This window comes from Rhizopus delemar, genomic scaffold (genome assembly GCF_000149305.1).
Source record: "Rhizopus delemar RA 99-880 supercont3.1 genomic scaffold, whole genome shotgun sequence".
In the NCBI taxonomy this organism is placed as follows: Eukaryota; Fungi; Mucoromycota; class Mucoromycetes; order Mucorales; family Rhizopodaceae; genus Rhizopus; species Rhizopus delemar.
The window spans coordinates 1,806,480-1,824,672 of NW_027137827.1; the positions used below are offsets into that span (position 1 = coordinate 1,806,480).

The window sequence follows — 18,193 nt, forward strand, 5'->3', positions numbered from 1 at the left end:
CTGTATTCTCTATATAAGGCTCTTTCGCTTCCCCAACACTTTTGATAAATTTTTCCTTTTAAGGAAATAATTCATCATGTCCACTCACCTTCAAACCATTCAACGATTACAAAATGAACTCGCAATCGCTAATGCCAAGATACACCAGTTGCAACAGGAAAACGCTTCTTTGCGGAAGCAAGTATCCCCTGAACCCACACCAACTGCGAACTTCAGTCCTCCTTCTGATTCTACTCCCTCCTCCTCCAAACGTCCACGCTCCCCCAGCAATGATGCTGCTCCTCCTACAACGTGCTCAAATACTCGCTCAACACAACCTGTCAATCCTTGGTCGTAGTTTAGTCGCTAATACACTCTTGCTTGGTCCGCTCTGGCATACTATCCGTGTTCTTGCTGTTCCTCAGTCCTACCTTGGTAAGGTTCGCTCGACTATAATTCAATTTCTCGCACGCAAAAGCTTTCCTGCAGTCAGTTTCCGAACATGCCAACGATCACGTAAGGAAGGCGGGCTTGCCATTTTAGATCCTGGAACACGACATGCAGCTCTACAACTTCGATGGTTGCAGCCATTACTTCTTCCCTCCTCTGATCCACCTTATTATGACACCTTCATTAGTGATATCCTTCGACACTGCTTGCGCCTTTTCTCAGTTTCACCTTCTCATATTTTACCTCTGCTGCTTCCTCACATGCGTTCAAGCACAATCAAGTCCTTTGGCTGTTTCAACTCATTGTTCAAAACGATGGATAAAATTGATTACCAAATTGACTGGCAAGCCTTCGATATTCGTATGGTCAGTGAACTTCCACTGGTTCAAGTCTGTTCTTCTCTGCTCCTGCCAAATCAAGTTTTCAAGGCTTCCTACTGGTCTGGAATTCTTGTCAAACATGTATATGAATTTGGTATGGCTTATGGCAAGTTTCGACGTAGATCTCCCACACCTTCGGATCCTTTTCGCTCTAAGAACAAGAATTACTTTGAACAGCTTCAACTATGTCGCATACAAGAAACCACCTTCTTCCAGCAGTTTAAATGTCCACACAATTCGATCCACATGATCTCGTCAGTACTACCACTTCCTGCGCTTACTGAAACAGAATTTGACAACATCCTGGGCTCACTTTTACCAGATGGGACCCCTATAGCCTCTTTGAACACAAAATGGTTTCGCGGATCTCAGCTACCCCACTCATCCACGTTATCAGCATCATATCCGCGCGCGAGTCCTACTGCCTGGCGCCTTTTTTGGAAGGCATCTATTCCACACAGAGCTCGCACGTTACTCTGGAGAGTTTATCATCACAAAATGCCATGTAAGGAATGTCTTCACCAGTTAACCCCAACCCGATTTTCAGACCCTGATTGTGTATTTTGTGGTGGTGTCGATTCTGAAGAACACTTTGTCTGGTCTTGTCCCTTCAAACATGACATCTGGCAAACGATCTCTTCTCGCTTTTTTGTTGATCCTGCCAAGTTGACTTATAATCTCATTCAACTCCCTCCTTCCTCTGACCTTGAAGTCGCTTCTTCACTATCTGTGACCTATTTAGATATCATCGCTTCTGTGCTGCTCTCTCGATGGAAATTTCACTGGAAATTTGTTTTTGAAGACCATCAATTCTGGCCTCAGGAAGTAGTAGCAAGAGCCACTAGGCAAATCCTCAATATCCACAAAAAAAACAATAGTCGTTTACTACAAGGCTAATCCATGGGGACCTTTCCTCCCAGTTCTCTACCTTAGGTTTCTTTGACACTATCAAACTTAGCACGGATTGCAAAGCAAAACCAAAAAAAAAAAAAAATAAAAGTCCCAAAAAGAGTATTCTCTATATACTGATATAAAGCTGGACTTCAAGACGTAAAAATGTGATGAGAAAAAAAAACATTAAAAAAATGCCTCTAAAATTTGAATAAAAACACCTAGTTTCTCGAGAATTATTGCAAATACAGTAGGTGATTATTACATAAAAACCTAAAAAAGGCGAATTTTTTTGGCTTGTTTTGAAAAATAAATAATAATATGTAAATAAATAATAATATGTTAAAAAAAGATGGAATGAAATATAAAATGATTTCAATATTGAATAATGTAACACAGCAATAAAAAAGAAAGATAATAAAATCATTTTTTTTATTTTTCAGTCGTGCTTGTTCATAAGCATCATCGATGAAAGACTTGATACTATGTATGAGTAGCGCAAATGTTTACTTGATACAAAAGTGGTATTCATGCTTGCTTTTGTTTTCTTTTCATAAATGGTCTTTGTACTTCAAACAATTCCACAGTTATTGTTCGTATCATGAGATAAAATTTGTATATGTATACTCGATATAATGTAGTAATGGTAACCATCACCATATCTTTTTTTCTTTTTGTTTACCATGAAATCCTTTTGATTCAACAATCCGATATCTTTGCTTTAGAACACTAATTTGAATGCCACATTTACGCTTTTAAGAACAATAATAATGCTCAGATTCAGGTTGACTTTTCAAATCCCAAGTAAACTGTAGAGTAAAGGCTGTATATATTGAAATAACATCAAAGGGTATATATGTATTAAGATCAAGCTGATGATGCTAACTATATTCATTATTTGACCGGTGTTCTTTAGGAAGAGAATCATTGGCATATAAACTAAAATATTTTTTATAAAGAATTCCTTCTTTCTCTTTTCTCTTTTCTTGTGATATAAATGAGATTGCTGTTATTGCTTATTGTTGTCGTTATCCATTCTATTTGTTTAGTCATTGCAGGTAATGATGCATGGATTTATTGCTGAATGTGTATTCTAAAACAAAAAAAAAAAGCATCTACAGCTCAATCAAAAGAAAAAGAAACTGATTTGAAGAAATTGAAAGAATTAGAAAATGAAACTCTTAGGCAAATTGCAGTCAAAGAAGTAGAAGCAATGAAAAAACTATTTGAAAAAGAGCAACAAGTCTATGTGAGTATGTTGAAAGTAGAAGAAGAAAAAAAGGCCAAAAAAGAAAAGGAGGCCAAAAAAGAAAAGAAGCTCAAAAAAGAAAAAGAGGTGATGAAAAAACCAATAGACGTTGATGAAGACCAAGGAGAGGATGACGATGATGAAGAAGTCAAAGAGAATAGTAATCTTTAGAATAAACTCTTTGTCTGAGTTAGGCGTACCTTAAAAGAATGGTTACATAACCATCCATGTGGCAGTTTTTTTTTTTTTTTATTATTATTATTTTTTAGGGTAAACAATGACGAAATAGATAAAGGGGCTTGATTTTATTATAAATATATACAATGATAATAAATATATACAATATAAAGCATAGTATTATTTTGGTAATAGCTGTTCTGTTTCAGCATTTTTAAATAAAAAGGATACCAAATTATGCCAACAGTTGCTAACGTAAACAATGAAACGTGCCAGCAAACAAGTATTTGACAATGATGATTGATCTGTATCACCCATTATGTCTGCCAAAGATTGATATGACACAACTGAGGTTTGGCTTAAAAAGGAAGACGACCGAGTCACGGGTAGTTGTTGACTAGCCATGTTTACATCTTGCTGTGGAGGATCGATTTGAAACAGTGAGTCTTCTTCGTCAACAAAAGATATCTCTTCATTACAATAACTATCACTATCACTATCACTATCGCTACTACTATTACTACTACTACTACTGAAATGTGTTGTTATTGGGTATTCATCTATTTCTGTCGTTATCATATTATAAAATTCATCTGTGAAAAGATCAAATGGATCATTATCAAGTACAACTATTTCTTGTGAAGGTTGCTGTTGTTCTTCAGCATAAAATAGATTGGATGCCAATATATTTTCCTCTTCTTGTAAAGAATACTTTTTATCCATCGTGTTATGATTATAAATTGATGGTTGAAATAAACTTGAAACATCTTCCAAAGTTACTAGTCCATTCTCGGCTAGATTGGGTTGCTTGAAAGGAGGAGTGAACATAAATTCATCACCACATAGAATGACTGAGGGTTTGATAGGCTGAATACCAAGTAATGCTTGTTGTGATTTACAGTAAATGTTGTGTAAATACCAGCTTTTTAAAAAGGAGCACTTTGAATAATCTTGCTTGGTAAATTTATCAACCGTTGCATTGAATACACGATTAGCTATTTGAAAGGTCGACATTTTATTGTTTCTTTCCTCAAAAGTGGTATGACTAGTTGGATCAAGTTCAATATCTCGGTTAAATACATTCAACATTTAAAACTATTTAGCAAAGTGATTAAACTAAACATGTTTTGCTATTATTTGATTTTATTTACATTTATTTTAAAATTTATATTTGCAGAAAGGATACACTTGCAAAAAGGAAAAAAGAAAAACAGAATACTTTTATATATAAAAAAAAACATGACCTTTTTTTCTTTGAACTCAAAAGACTAAATCAACGGCGCCACTTTTTTTTTTTTTCTTCAGGGCGTTAATAATTTAAGGGGCAATAAAAAAAGAGGGGTTTATTTTCCTTTTTACTAGATTACACATAAATCAAAACAATAAGCTCTATTTTCACCCACTTTCTTTTACTCTTTATTTCTTTTCTTTACAAAAAGAGAAAAAAAAGCTATATTTTAATCAACTTTTGTAAATGACACGATACTAAAGTTACTATGAAGCGGAACAATAAAATGGCATAATCATAAAGTAACACATACGCACTTTTATTTTTCCAGACAATTTTTTTTTCTTCTTATTTTACTCATTTGTGGGGCGAGTATTTTTATAGGCTTTTAAAAAAGGCAAGCTATTTTCCTTGAAATTGTCTAGTGATATTATATGTGTACCTCGAGTTCTCTGTTTTTCCGATTTCTTTTCTATCATGATTTTTCAGGTCGCGTAAAGAGATATCAGTAACGCTTTCACAACAATAATTTGTCTTTTCGGGATATAAATTAAATTCCTTTTTACAACATTTGTAATAATCATTTACTCAAAGTATTACCAACAGACCTTTGAAAGCTTTTTTAATATATTGAAAACAGCGTAAATGAAAAGAAGAAGGGAATTTTATAAAGCTAAATATAAATTGTTAGCTTATTCAAGTACTTCTTATTCATTGTCAGCTTTTGTAAATACGAAAACAATATCGAGCATGTCTTAATAAAAAATATTTGAATTTCATTGTTTTTTTATGCTAGACAATTTTTGTCGTTTTCCGCGTATTTGCCCAACATTAAAGTAGCATAATTTATATCTCAAATGCTACTTGGTTACCTATAGCAAGCTTCTTTTAACATTACAGATACCCTAATAGTTTCGATTTGGGTTTTCATAAATGATTTTCGCCATTGAAATTCATTTCATCTGCTGACTGGGCATTTTTCAATGACAAAGGATACTTTTATGGATATTGATATATCAATGATTCTTCTTCCAGGCAAACTTGATGTTGTTGTTGCTCAGAGCACTCAATAATAACAATTAATATTAAGGAGAAATAAAGAAAACCCAATCAAAAGGATGACAAAATTAACCAACAAGTTGACGAACTTTTATTATGGATGTATTTGCATGAATTACTTGAATGGGCCTTTCGATAATTTAATACTACAAATAAACAGGCTTAATGAAACAGAAAGATATAATACACGTTGTATAGTATGGAATTGAGCTCTAAGCCCATATTTTGCTCCTTATGGAGTAGCAAGTGTCACAGAACAATTCATCTATTTGAGAAGGGGTAAATTATTTTGCGTTAGAAAAAAGGGACAAGCTTTTTTTATTTTCTTTTTCTTAAAAAAATGCCATTAGAAGACGAAACACATTTATATGCTGCAGAAGACGATAATCAAACAAGGTAGCGAATACATTACTTTCATCTTAATGGTATCTGATTACTGCAAAAATAGTGAATTGTTATCAAATACATCTACACAGCATAGATTAACAAAATCAGAAATTGTCAAAGGCATGGCTAATAGATTTATGTATTCAAAGTTTTATATTGGCTTATATTTAGCACTTGCTTTTTTAAGCTTTATTTCTATTGTCATGGTAACTGTTGTCGAACTTTATTATATACACGTTCTAATATGTATTCAATATAGTCCTTAAGAGAGACTTGGTAATAAGAATAGAAGCAAATACGAATTGAGACTTATATTATGTAGCCCCTCATCTTTATTTATTATATTTGAAGCCATTATTAATCTTGCAATGATTGTAGAAGTATCAACACGATTATTAGCACTTGGCAAAGTAATTTTTTTATTTTTAAAAAAAAAAACTAGAAAAAGAATAATTTGTTAAGAAATCCACGTAGAATTATTGGAAATCAGTATGGAATATGATTGATATAGTATTAGTTATAGTGTGTGTAGTGACATTATTAGTATTAACTACTGGATGTTCTATTGGAGAAAGAAATGAAGCGATATTTGATACAATGTTATTGGTTATACGTAATGGATTTCAATTATTCAGACTATTTATGATGCTTAGAAGGTAAAATAGATGAATAAAGTATGACGAATTGCTTACATTTCACATTAGAAATCAATATTCTATTCATGCACGTTCAACAAGGATTGACTTTGATGACATACTCGATAACAATGCTGATAATTCAACTAGTTTAGATAGAGATTTACATGACACTTTTTTGGATGATGAAGACTCTGATCTTGAACATGGTAGATTGTAATTAAATGTGTATACAACACGTACGCCTCTTTAAAAAAAAGTGTGTGTTACGTTTAATTTTTTTTATTCTTGGCAGCTTTTCTACTTTACTTTTTATTTTTCTATTATTATACATGATTGATTTATCTGATCTTTCTTTTGTGCACACCGGATTAGAAATATAAACACATAATTGCATACACACTATAAATCATAGAGCATCATTTATTGGTCATAATAAACTGCTGCCATTCCGAAAATGAAGGCACCAAAAAAGGAAATCACTTGGCATATATCATTTAAACTCAGACTTTTAATGTTTTGTTTGTCTTCTAATGTATTCTTACACACAGGCACATGTATTAAATTTCATTGAAATAAAAGAGCAAGGAATCCAATAAGAAAAGGCGCAATTTCATGGCCAGGGCATTCATTTATCTTGTACTCAATGCTCCCTTCCCTCTCATCCCCCCTTTTTTTTTCTTTTTCTTTTCCCCGGAAAAAAATATAAGAAAAAGAATATTCTTTTAAAGATGAAAAGTTTATAGAAAAAAAAGTAGATGAATTATTAAAAGAGAGTTATACGGACCTATAAATTATATTTTTTCCTTTTTTTCTTTTTTTCTTTTTTTTTTATTAATTAGTAATGTCTTTGGATCCTTTTCAATCAAGACAATTACCAATTGTGTATGAAGAAAATGATCCTTATAGAATAGTAAAGAAGACTCCACACAAGCTGGGTAATTATGATGATTATATTATTGTTCATACTTTAATGTTAAATAGAGTTGGATAACTCTGATATTGCTCATTCACGTACTGCTTCAGATAGTAGTACAAGTAAATTATATAATTCACCTATTGAATACAACGACCCTTATTATAATAAAAAACAACCCAATAGAGAACCGAATAGAACCAATTCATATTTACCTTATTCACACCATCGTAGAGATCCAAGCCAACCTCCTGCATCATCCATGTACATAGAAGATTATACACCACATACTTCAACTACATTAGGTGTTGGTTCCATGTTGCATGATAGTTTAGCTGAACAAATTGATAATACCCGATCCACATCACCAGCCACAGCAGCAGCAAAACAAACAGACACAATCATTCAAGAACTGGCGCAGAATAAAAAGAAGAAGCAAAAGACATTCTGTTGTGGACTTGGTTATCGTTCTATTGCATTTATTGCCCTCTTATTTATCGTAGTCATTGCTATCATTTGGTACTTTGTTTGGCCACGAGTGCCAAATCTAAGTGTCAGTGATGTCGATGATAACATGAACATCCAAGTAGTCACTAACAGCAGTATCAAATACATCTCGACACAGTGGAATATGAGTCTTACTGCAGATAATTCAGAAAACTGGGTTCCTACACGGTTTGATTCAATCGATTTCATCCTATCAGACGAGAGAACTTCTGCTGTCTTTGGCAATGGTACCTTAGGATCTACTGTACTATCACCTAAAAAGAAATCTTTGATTGTTGTTCCCATAGATGTTTATTATGAAACAGACTCAATTAATGATGCAACCTTTCAAGATCTCTATAATGCCTGTGGTGTTCAAATCTCTTCTAACACGCCATATGAAAATTCTCAAGATCTTTTGAATATCACAATTCATGTCACATATCATATAGCAGGCATTGTTTGGACTCCCACTGCTAACATAACTGTACATGGTCTAGGTTGTCCAGCAAGTTGATATATATTTAGTCATACCCCCAATTACTATTACTACTATTATTACTATTACTACTACTACTATTACTACTACTATTACTGTGACAATGCTTTCCGTACCAACTTGTGGATTTGTAAAAATAAACTGCGAGAATTTCAATCTCAACTGGTAGCTTTACTGGCTTCCAAACTGCAACTTTTTCTTGTTGGGTTATTCGTATTCCGATTCTAGATGTGGTTATAGACACCTGGATTTTATTGGCTTTCTATACTCATTAGATCCTAAATTAAATTTTGCCGAAACGATACTTATCAAATGGAAATAAATCTTAGTTTTTAAAGCAGCTTCTTTACAGACCTCACATATAGAGTAATTCCTTAAAAAATCAATGACTCTGGTTCATTAAGCTTCCTGTGTAGAACGAGCTTGACCAATGGGAGATTATCCTAGAATGCTAAAATTCTAATTCAATCATTGAGCTAAAGCCAATCTCAGAAAAAGCTATTGATATTTTACCATACAAATATAATTCGTTCATACATTTATCCAATCTGTTCAGCAAGACAGGCCATTCAAAATGTTCAAGAGGTGCAAAATGCTTTATTGTATTTGCAAAAATTCTTTTACTTTCTTTAATGGCATTTCTAAGAATTACTTGCACATTTAGGGCTTGACTGATCTGTTTAAGAATTTCGGGGGAAAATACTGGCCTCTTTTTTTTTTCTTGGTTAATATGTCTGATATATATGCTGATAGTCGAGGTACTTTTGTGACGAATTCTTTTGCTTAGCGATCAGTTGTTTTTGTACTTGCATGTATAAATTGTAACTCTTTTTGTTTTTCTATAATTTCTTTCTACATGTCAGAGATTAAAATTGAACACGTGTAGTTTATAAGGAATTTATGGTGATGTCTTTAAAGGCTTCTGTCCAATTACTTCCTTCATATTGTGAAACATTCCAACTGTACGACTTGAGTGCTCTTGTGTATTCGGTTTAGAAGCTTGCTCCATCTCGGTATGACCCTTCTTAAGCATCTTTTTTGAGTTTGACTTTTCTATTGAATTTGAAATATAAAAGCACGAATTGTTCTTTGAGCGTGCATGATGTTATTAATTGATCCGTATTGTAATAACCAGTCCACAAAGTGCGACTTAGAAAGCAATTCAAACAATAGATGTTTTGGATAAAAAGCGCGACTCGGAAATCTATGTATCACATCGGATGCCCAATCGAAATAGAAACTTCCTGCAATAAAAAAATTTAAATCATTCAGGGCTAGAAACGCGTCATTTTTATAAAGAGTGTTTTGATTTTGAAAAGCAACATATTTAAAGTCATTTCTTAAAAAAAATGCCAAGGCCATGTGAGGACCCTAACTTTGCTTTTCAAAATTGCTACAATAAGTACTGTCTTTAAAGAACAACCAAGTCAATACTTACAAAAGAAAACAGACCAAAGAAAAGGATAAGTAGCCGGTTTGTCAAACTTGCATTTTTTTCCCCTCCTCTTTGTTCCACTACATGTTTTTTTTTTTTTTTACAAAAATATAAAACAATTAAAGTAAAAGTTGTATTTGAAACCAACATAAAGGCTATAAATATTGATGGAATTTTATGTAAAATTCAAACAGAAGAGTCCTTCATCTGTGATCTCGGATGATGAAATATAGTACACTGACAGTTCTTTTTACACAAAAAACGTGCTTTTTTGCAATCTTTATTTTGATTGGCTGAAATTTGCTTTTATTTATTTGCCTCAGTTTCTATGGTTACATCCGACGATTGAAATCAGATCCGCAAAAAAATAAAAAAAAAAGCTGTTCACTACTATACTCCCTTGATCTATTACTCAAAAAAGGGTATTGTTCCTCGAGTTCCCATCTTTTATATTGTATTTCAAGAAATAGTTACTTTTAAAAGGGAAAATAAACAGGATTTAAAATAAACTTTTTTTTAATGTTACAAATAAACATTGGCCTTCTCTGTTCCCCTTTCCACTCTATTTTATGAGCGTGGGTAAATCATTGGGCGGATTTTATAATTCGAGAACACACAGATTATGCGAATTAAATTTTTATAAAAAAATTTTTTTTCTTTTCTTTTTTTTTTAAATTTCAGCTTTTCTTTTTTGTTTGCTTTTGATCTTATTGATCTCTCTCTCTCTCCCTTTCTCTCCTTTTTTCTTTTTTCTATATGGATTAATATATAAAAAAGAAAAGCCACATAGAAAAGTTTATTATCTCTTTTTATTTTACTTTCTAAAAATAATCATATCATTTTGTAAATATAATTCATACTCATGGTTGGCAAATCGAGTGATTTAAAGATTGAACTATCTTCAACAGATGTCATTTTATATGGTCATTCTTCTGAATCCTCTGGTAAACTATTGCAAGGCTCTGTGATCTTGAGTTTGTCAGAACCTATGAAAGTACGTTCGATCACTTTAAATTTTCTTGGTAAAATAAAAGTTGCTTGGTCTGAAGGTAAACTGAAATAAGTAAGCAAAGCATGTTACTTAATTTATAAAAGGTATAGGACATCATCAGCATTATCATAAACAAGAAAAGGAAATTATGGAGAAAAAATGGCAGTTTGTACCCATTCTGGATCAAGCTCACAAAAAGGCTTTTACTTTGGGTCCTGGCGAGCACAAATGGGATTTTGAACTCATGTTACCCGGTGACTTGCCTCAATCTCTAGAAGCTGAAGGAGGCCAAGTGGTCTATCGATTGAAGGCTGTTGTTGAGCGAACAGCATTTATGCACAATATTATCAAGAAACAGCCAGTAGAGATCATTCGATGCATGTTGCCTTCTGAATCCGAACTGATACAGACACTTGAGATACACAACACATGGACTGAAAAAATGATGTACGATATTGTCTTACCTTCCAAAGTCTATGCTCGTGGCCATACAATTCCCATCACATTTCACATTACTCCCATTGCCACTCGACTTCGTGTAAGATCTCTGATGGGCTCACTCAAAGAATACTGTACTTACACAACCAGCGAAAGCAGCAAGACAGATACTCGTATCGTCAAATCACTTAAACAGGAACATCCATTTGATGATGTAGAGCAAGACACTGTTTGCTGGACAAAGATGATCGAGCTTGATATTCCTCCCATGTCTTCCCATATGGCATTTTGTGATGCAGAAAATGATATGATTCGAATTCGACATAAGCTCAAGTTTGTCATTTGTCTTGTTAATGCGGATGGTCACCTCTCCGAATTACGGTGCTCTGTGCCGATTGTGATCATCTCTTCAGTTGTCGCTCAGCAGACTGAACTCACTTTACCTGCTTATGATCAGACCTGGCAATCGGTCCTTTGCGTCAACCCTCAGGATGTGCCTCAGCAGCAGCAGCAAGTAAATGATGAAGAATGGTGGCAAGGCCAAGATTTGTCTCGTGTACCTTCTTATCAGACAGCAGCACAGCAAGCTCCCGTTGCTTTATCTACTTCTCTGCCATCTTATGATCAATTGATCGTTGGATCACCAAGACACAATACTATGTTTGGTCAATTGTCCATGTCTCCCGCACAATAATTAAAAAGAATGCATTTCAAAAAAAGTAGAAACTAATTATATAACATTATCAAACCATCTGCCATCCCACTCCCTTCTCTTTTCTTCTGCATGTAATAATAATAAATCACCTATTTAAAACACAAAATGAGCTCAATAGGTTCTTGAGAAAATAATAATGACTTTACCTTTTCAGCCAGACGTATGTTAACTTCACTCTCAACGCATCTGTGAGTTCTAATGAGCAAGATATTATTGCAATACCAATTCAGTACTTTGCAAGTGACAGTAGGCTAAATAGTTTTTTATACACAATTGCTTTTTAGAAAATAAAAGAAGTGGTCTTTAATCTGTTAAGGTTTATCAGAAATTTAAGAAGAAGAGAGTGAGAACATTAACAAAACAGTGTTTGTCACAAGCAGTTTTAACTAATAAATTGCGGTTATCTTCAAGCTGTATATGCTCATTCAGCCATTAAAGTTGCCAATAAAAAAGAATATTTCTAATTAAAGATGATCAATCCAAAGGTAATACTAGAGCAAAGATTGAAATATTTTATGTACTACAAAATGTTTTCACCACTTTTTTAGTAATAACTCAAGAAAAAACTTATAAACGATAGAAAACAAAGGAAACTGGTCTCTAATGCAAGAAGGCTTCTTGAGAATTGAAGAGTGTTTCTAAACACTCTGTCTTTAATGTAGTTGGCTAAAACTATGTTTTATATAGTATGCAAAGGTAAACTCAATTGCTATCAACAGAGAAAGTTTTCAAAGACAATGTATGCGTACAAGACAGACATAGGATTTCATTCTAAAATTGACCCATCTTTAAAGTATCTGTACAAAGAAGACGATGGGAATTGCAGCGATGATTCATGAGCCAGCACTAAAGCTAAAGAAAGCTCATTTAATCTGCTTTTTTAACGATCCTTTCATGATATACTTTGACAACGAGCCGAATATAGTAAAAGTAATAAAAAGTATATGGTTGTTGCTAGTAAAACGAGCGATGAACAGAAAAAGAAACAATGGAATAGGTACAAAAAGAATCATGCCAAATTCTAGAATATTGCAAGCATAACTAAAATAAGTGCATTCTTTAGATTCTTGTTTGATTTACATCTAACATAGTACTTGAAAGGTACGTGAGTCGTGTGTGATTTAGACTGTGAAATATCTAACAACTATATGGTGACTCGTTATGTAACAGAGCCAAAAATTAAGCCGGCAGCCAGGACTTCATTAACAGACTTTGTGACTCAGACAGCTGTCACCAAAGATGCTCAAACGTTTGATACTCTACCCTTTGTGCCTTGTTCTTTAGTTTTTCAGCAGCACGAATAGTAGTTGGAGGATGATAGTCAAGTTTCGAAATGGGAAGGCAGAACTCAATGATAGATTTGCGTACAATGTCATATAACAAGAGAGAGGTAGGGAAAGGCATTTTCATGTGCAATACGTTTGTCATGAACTCTGAAGAGCTCCAGTCATACTGAGAACGGGTACAAAAGAGGTATAACGATGCAGTGTTATCCGCAGATTGCAGCATATTGGCTTATTGGGAAGCCATAGGTGCAATGAACTGTTGTTGCCATTGTTGCTGCGAAGAAATTATTTGTTGTTGTAGCAATTGTAAGTGTTCTTCAATGGAGGACATGCTGTTTTGCGGTATTGTCCTAATGAAAAAGAAGATTGATAAGGACAATAATGGTCTATTTACTTTTATATATTTGCTTATGATTCTAAATTCGTTCAAATAAAGTAATAAAAGAAAATTCTAGTATATTCATCTTTCTAGTTTGTTCTGACAGTCTCAAACAATTCTTGGGAGAATTATCGACCTAGAATCATTATGTAACGGTACTTGTCTAGAGGCGGCATTAGAATAAAATCCTGACACAAAAAGAAAAAAAAAATTCACTAAAGAACTCTATATTGTTAATAAACCATAACGAAAGTACAAAACCAACATGGTATTATTTTCTTTTAGATATCATAGTAGTCATTAGTTGTAATAACAATGCCTATGGTTGTTTTGGCTAGCGCTATTATTTTTAGTGAATTAGTATAGTTGTTTTTATAATGATCACGCTTTTCAAGACCTATAATGCTGATATTGCTTGATTCATTTTGATCATAGGATATCTAAAAATCCAAAAACATAGATATAATACGATAAATGATGCTGATAAAAGAAAAGGTATTTCTTTTTTTTTTTATTTCCTCTATTTATTCATGTAAAAAGGAATGGTAGCATTCTTCTATTGCGCAAGCAGACATTTTAAATAATAAAAGAACAGTACGGTTTATTCTATTATTCATTGATTATCATGTTCAAATGCATTATGAGTTTTTTCCAGTCTTGTTAGGTAAAATGAACATATTTTCAGGTTTGATAGCATGAGGTGGAGATGACCTTGGGCTTTGATTCAAAGTATTACTTACGTCTGCAAGAGGAAATTTAATGTATTGATTGATAATAGTCAAAGATATTGCATTGATATTACTAACAAGACTATTTTTCCCCTTTCATGAAGGTCTAAAATTGCTTTACGTAATATTTCTAGTTCTAGTAAACTCCTGACGGCAATTACTTTGCCGACTCTATGAGCAACATATTCGTCATTCATTTTGAACATTTGGGAAATATATACATTTCGTCCTACAAAATCCAGATAAGCTATAGAGATATTTCCTTCATTGGTTAAAAGGTGAATATTATTTAATATACACGTATGTGTTCCAAGATCTGCAGATTGCTGATGTAATAAAGTCGTATAGGATACATAGTCCGTTTTAAATTCTCGAAAGCAGAGTTCAATATCTCCACTATCTTGTTCACATGTTACGATAAAGCCCGATATTCTACCATACAAAACATAGCCTTCATATAGCATTTACATCCGCTTGGATGCTTCACAGACAATCTCTCCGTCTTTAGCAAAAGAATTTTTTTTTAAATAAAGCATCAATTACTTCTGCAAATTTGCGTAAAAAGATGTTTTCAAAAAGCTTTCCTTCTTTTTTTTCTTAAATAAAAATGTTGATACTACATTTTTTAATATATTAAATAAATATCTATAATACTCCAATTTGAGTTACATTGAATTGACAATAAAAAGCAAGATATATTTTTCACTTTCTTTACTTACTTCTTTGTTCTTCTCATTATCTAAGTATGTAATTACTCTTACAGTGTCAGAGCTAAGTATGAATGTTAATTCATCATTTTCAAGGAAATTTAGCAGGCCGATTCGAATTTAAAATGCTTGAGTTCATCAAATAAAGTATCGATCATTTCATGTAAGACAAAATTCAAGCGATCGTTCAAATGAGATTGTAAATCAGTGCATTTTGGTTGGATATAATTAGAAAAGTCTTTAGTAAAGGTTGAGAAGCATAGTAGTGATAAGTCTTGTTTAACAGGCTGGTACGTGATGACTTATGAACTTTTCCAATTCAACGTACTCCTTTTTAGTATGCTCATTCTTTTTTTCTTTTTCTTGCATTTTTTTTTGAATAAATAATGTATTATTGGCTTCGTTTTCGAGAGAAAGTGATGATTTATTAACGTTTTCATGGTTAATCCTTGTATTAACAGCTTCCATTTTGTCGTGATTAACAGTTTTATTATTGTTTTCTTATGGATCTTCCTTAATATCCTCTTTGGAATCTTCTTTGTTAGTACAGTGAATAAAATCACCCTAGAAATCATTTTGTGCAGCAGAGTATATAGTGTTTGTTATCTGTAGGTTTCATAGTATATGTTTCATTTATAAGCTTTATTATTTGGTATTTTATTTCTGTTGATTTTAAATTAAAAGCTAAGACAGATTAAAATCACATACAATATTAAAATCTCAAAGACTTACCAAGTTTTGGCTTAGGTTCATTTGAAAGTCCCTATTTTGTTGCTTCTTTTTTTTTTAATATATATATTACTTGAATATAAAAGGGTTGCCGCAAATTTCTATAAATATATCCCTCTCACTTTTGAGCATTCATAGTTAAGCTAAATTAAGGGCCTTTAATTTTGTTTATTAGGCCCCAGTTTGGTAAGATGGTATTATCATACAAATACTCTATTTAAATTATCTATCAAGTCATTTAGTATTTCAGAAATATTCTTGCATAGCACATTGTTGATAGTCAATAATACAGATTGTGAAAGAATATAACTATTCTATTCACATAAGTATTTCTAGGGCGACCAAACTAATAGATTCTAACTGACTGTGATATGATTTAATATCGTTATTGGTAATAAAGACAACATAACCTAATATATAAAATAGCTCTGGCTGTAGCATATGCTTTTATGCTCCATTGTAGGATTAGCAAATTTGATATCTGAATTTGTTATTTTTTCTGCTCTATTCATATCCCCAATCGTACGACAATACATTGACTAATTCTCTGAAGATTTTACGAATAGCAGCTGGAAGATTACTACCAGTAACGTCATTTTTTAACCCACTGTAAGTTTCATAAAGACACCGATTAGTGTGTTTATCAATTACGTTTTGTTGACAAAGCAAAAAGCAAGCTCTACAGTCAAATTGAAGGTGAGCCATCTTTTCACTGTAACAAAGTTATTTTCTTTGGTAGCATTGGATGCTATTTCTGTGACAGTTTACAAATGCAATGTACTTGATTTCCTACAGACTCAGTGTACGCAATCAAATTATTATTCAAAATAATAATAAGCTATATTTTTATAAGCTTTTATATTAAAGCAATGATGTACGTGTTACAAAAGGTATAACTTAAGCCATATTGGATGGCATCCTGCAAGTACATATATAAAGGAACGTAAACGGGAGAATGAGGATGAAGAAAATTATACTATACGACCCCATACTCGAGCTCATTCTTGTTAATCTTACAACGGTAACCATCAATAGGCAGATCATAAACAACAGAGTAACCTTAAAGCTAAACAATCAACTACTGCTCTTTGTTGGATATGGTATAAATAATAGTGGCTTCCAAATGATTTATCTCAATTGTGTATATGTCGAGTAACAGCGCATTTCTGGTCTTGTATGAACATGTTAGATAGATTAGGTTTTTTAGTGAGCAATGCTATTCATTTAATGCCATAACCGTTCAAATTTATGTTGTTGGATCTGAGTTTTGTGTGATGCTATATATATATATACATGTGTGTTTGATGAATATCACAACTGAAGAAGTGATTAGCCAAACAAATACCTACAGTTGAATGACTCAAGTGCCTCTGATGAGTAAGAAGCAATACCAGACTATGGATGTCGTGCACAACGCTTAAGCAATTATTATATTTGTTTTTGAATTAGATGCTTTCCCTTCAGCCCTGAAAAAGTACATTTGACTTCTTTTCATTTTATTTACTATCACTACCGCTAAAATCATATGGCTTATTTGAATAAACCAAGAGTTTGTTGAACCCAAGCAGCCAGCTAGGCTTAACCAGTACAATTTCGATATTCAACGCCTTGGTCTCTGCATAGCAAGCTTCTTTGATAATTGATACTCAGCTGGTAACTTGATAGGATTATGAAGGAATATGAAACTAAGAAAGATAATGGGAGGATCTTTCAATCAGGACATTGCCTAAGCCGAGTCAATACTCTTTTTATATTTATTGAATGTTTGCCATCCTTGTACCATTTATCATCTATTTAATGTCGTTATCTAAACGTTAATTAATCTATACTTGTAGTTGTGGGGTTAATCGCCGGATATAGATTTGTTATCTGTATTTTTTTTTTTTTTTTACTATCTATAATTAAGATTAGTTGCTAATGCTCAAACTATATAAAAATATACAAATTCATTACCAATTTTTTCTTTAAAAGAACATGAAATTCAATTTGATTACCAGTTTGATATCATTGATTATTGAGGAAAAGAATGAAAGAAACGAATGCTGTCTTTTGGCTATATTTCTTACATTATGCTTGTCTACTTCTCATGTCCAAAAATAGAAAGGGTCACAAGGGAGAATGTTGCCTTTATTATTTAATCAATCGCCGACGCTGCCATACTTTAGTGAGTATAGAGAAGAGGTATGCTGCTTTAACCAAGTCGTCAATAGACTTTGAATTTGGCAGAAGTAAGTTTCCCCTCATTATTGATACAGGTCAGTCTATTCATTTTTTGCTCGTTTTTACACCTAAACCTTATTTAAACCTGTTTTAAAGCTATTGTTTCATCAGAAAACTTGCTTTCGCTAACCTCAGACCAGCAAAGTTCACACTCTCTTTTTCGTTGACATACTTCTAAAGAGTACCACACATGACGGCCTTTAAATGGTTTTCCGATTTCTATAATTCA

At 32.8% G+C, this 18,193-nt stretch overlaps 8 protein-coding genes across 8 annotated transcripts; 6 read left to right on the plus strand and 2 right to left on the minus strand.

Annotated features, from left to right (window-relative positions):
- Positions 1-269: 269 nt before the first annotated feature.
- RO3G_00716 (uncharacterized protein) lies at positions 270-1,706 on the plus strand (the record flags this gene model as incomplete). The annotated part of the gene is made up of 1 exon (XM_067655307.1): positions 270-1,706. One exon carries the CDS (start codon positions 270-272, stop codon positions 1,704-1,706), a length of 1,437 nt encoding a protein of 478 aa, XP_067511408.1.
- Positions 1,707-2,697: 991 nt separating this feature from the next.
- RO3G_00717 (uncharacterized protein) lies at positions 2,698-3,223 on the plus strand (the record flags this gene model as incomplete). The annotated part of the gene is made up of 3 exons (XM_067655308.1): positions 2,698-2,758; positions 2,834-3,109; positions 3,219-3,223. 3 exons carry the CDS (start codon positions 2,698-2,700, stop codon positions 3,221-3,223), a joined length of 342 nt encoding a protein of 113 aa, XP_067511409.1.
- Positions 3,224-3,306: 83 nt separating this feature from the next.
- On the minus strand, positions 3,307-4,215 carry RO3G_00718 (uncharacterized protein; the record flags this gene model as incomplete). Its single annotated transcript, XM_067655309.1, has 1 exon — positions 3,307-4,215. The coding sequence occupies one exon, from the start codon at positions 4,213-4,215 to the stop codon at positions 3,307-3,309; it is 909 nt and encodes a 302-aa protein (XP_067511410.1).
- A 1,538-nt stretch (positions 4,216-5,753) lies between these two features.
- Positions 5,754-6,655, plus strand: RO3G_00719 (uncharacterized protein; the record flags this gene model as incomplete). The annotated part of the gene is made up of 6 exons (XM_067655310.1): positions 5,754-5,809; positions 5,895-6,006; positions 6,060-6,076; positions 6,123-6,210; positions 6,275-6,456; positions 6,505-6,655. 6 exons carry the CDS (start codon positions 5,754-5,756, stop codon positions 6,653-6,655), a joined length of 606 nt encoding a protein of 201 aa, XP_067511411.1.
- Positions 6,656-7,279: 624 nt separating this feature from the next.
- Positions 7,280-8,354, plus strand: RO3G_00720 (uncharacterized protein; the record flags this gene model as incomplete). Its single annotated transcript, XM_067655311.1, has 3 exons — positions 7,280-7,373; positions 7,420-7,473; positions 7,657-8,354. 3 exons carry the CDS (start codon positions 7,280-7,282, stop codon positions 8,352-8,354), a joined length of 846 nt encoding a protein of 281 aa, XP_067511412.1.
- A 2,279-nt stretch (positions 8,355-10,633) lies between these two features.
- Positions 10,634-11,894, plus strand: RO3G_00721 (uncharacterized protein; the record flags this gene model as incomplete). The annotated part of the gene is made up of 2 exons (XM_067655312.1): positions 10,634-10,820; positions 10,867-11,894. 2 exons carry the CDS (start codon positions 10,634-10,636, stop codon positions 11,892-11,894), a joined length of 1,215 nt encoding a protein of 404 aa, XP_067511413.1.
- Positions 11,895-12,385: 491 nt separating this feature from the next.
- Positions 12,386-13,219, plus strand: RO3G_00722 (uncharacterized protein; the record flags this gene model as incomplete). The annotated part of the gene is made up of 4 exons (XM_067655313.1): positions 12,386-12,400; positions 12,603-12,611; positions 12,857-12,872; positions 13,041-13,219. 4 exons carry the CDS (start codon positions 12,386-12,388, stop codon positions 13,217-13,219), a joined length of 219 nt encoding a protein of 72 aa, XP_067511414.1.
- A 3,029-nt stretch (positions 13,220-16,248) lies between these two features.
- Positions 16,249-16,449, minus strand: RO3G_00723 (uncharacterized protein; the record flags this gene model as incomplete). The annotated part of the gene is made up of 1 exon (XM_067655314.1): positions 16,249-16,449. The coding sequence occupies one exon, from the start codon at positions 16,447-16,449 to the stop codon at positions 16,249-16,251; it is 201 nt and encodes a 66-aa protein (XP_067511415.1).
- Positions 16,450-18,193: the final 1,744 nt, after the last annotated feature.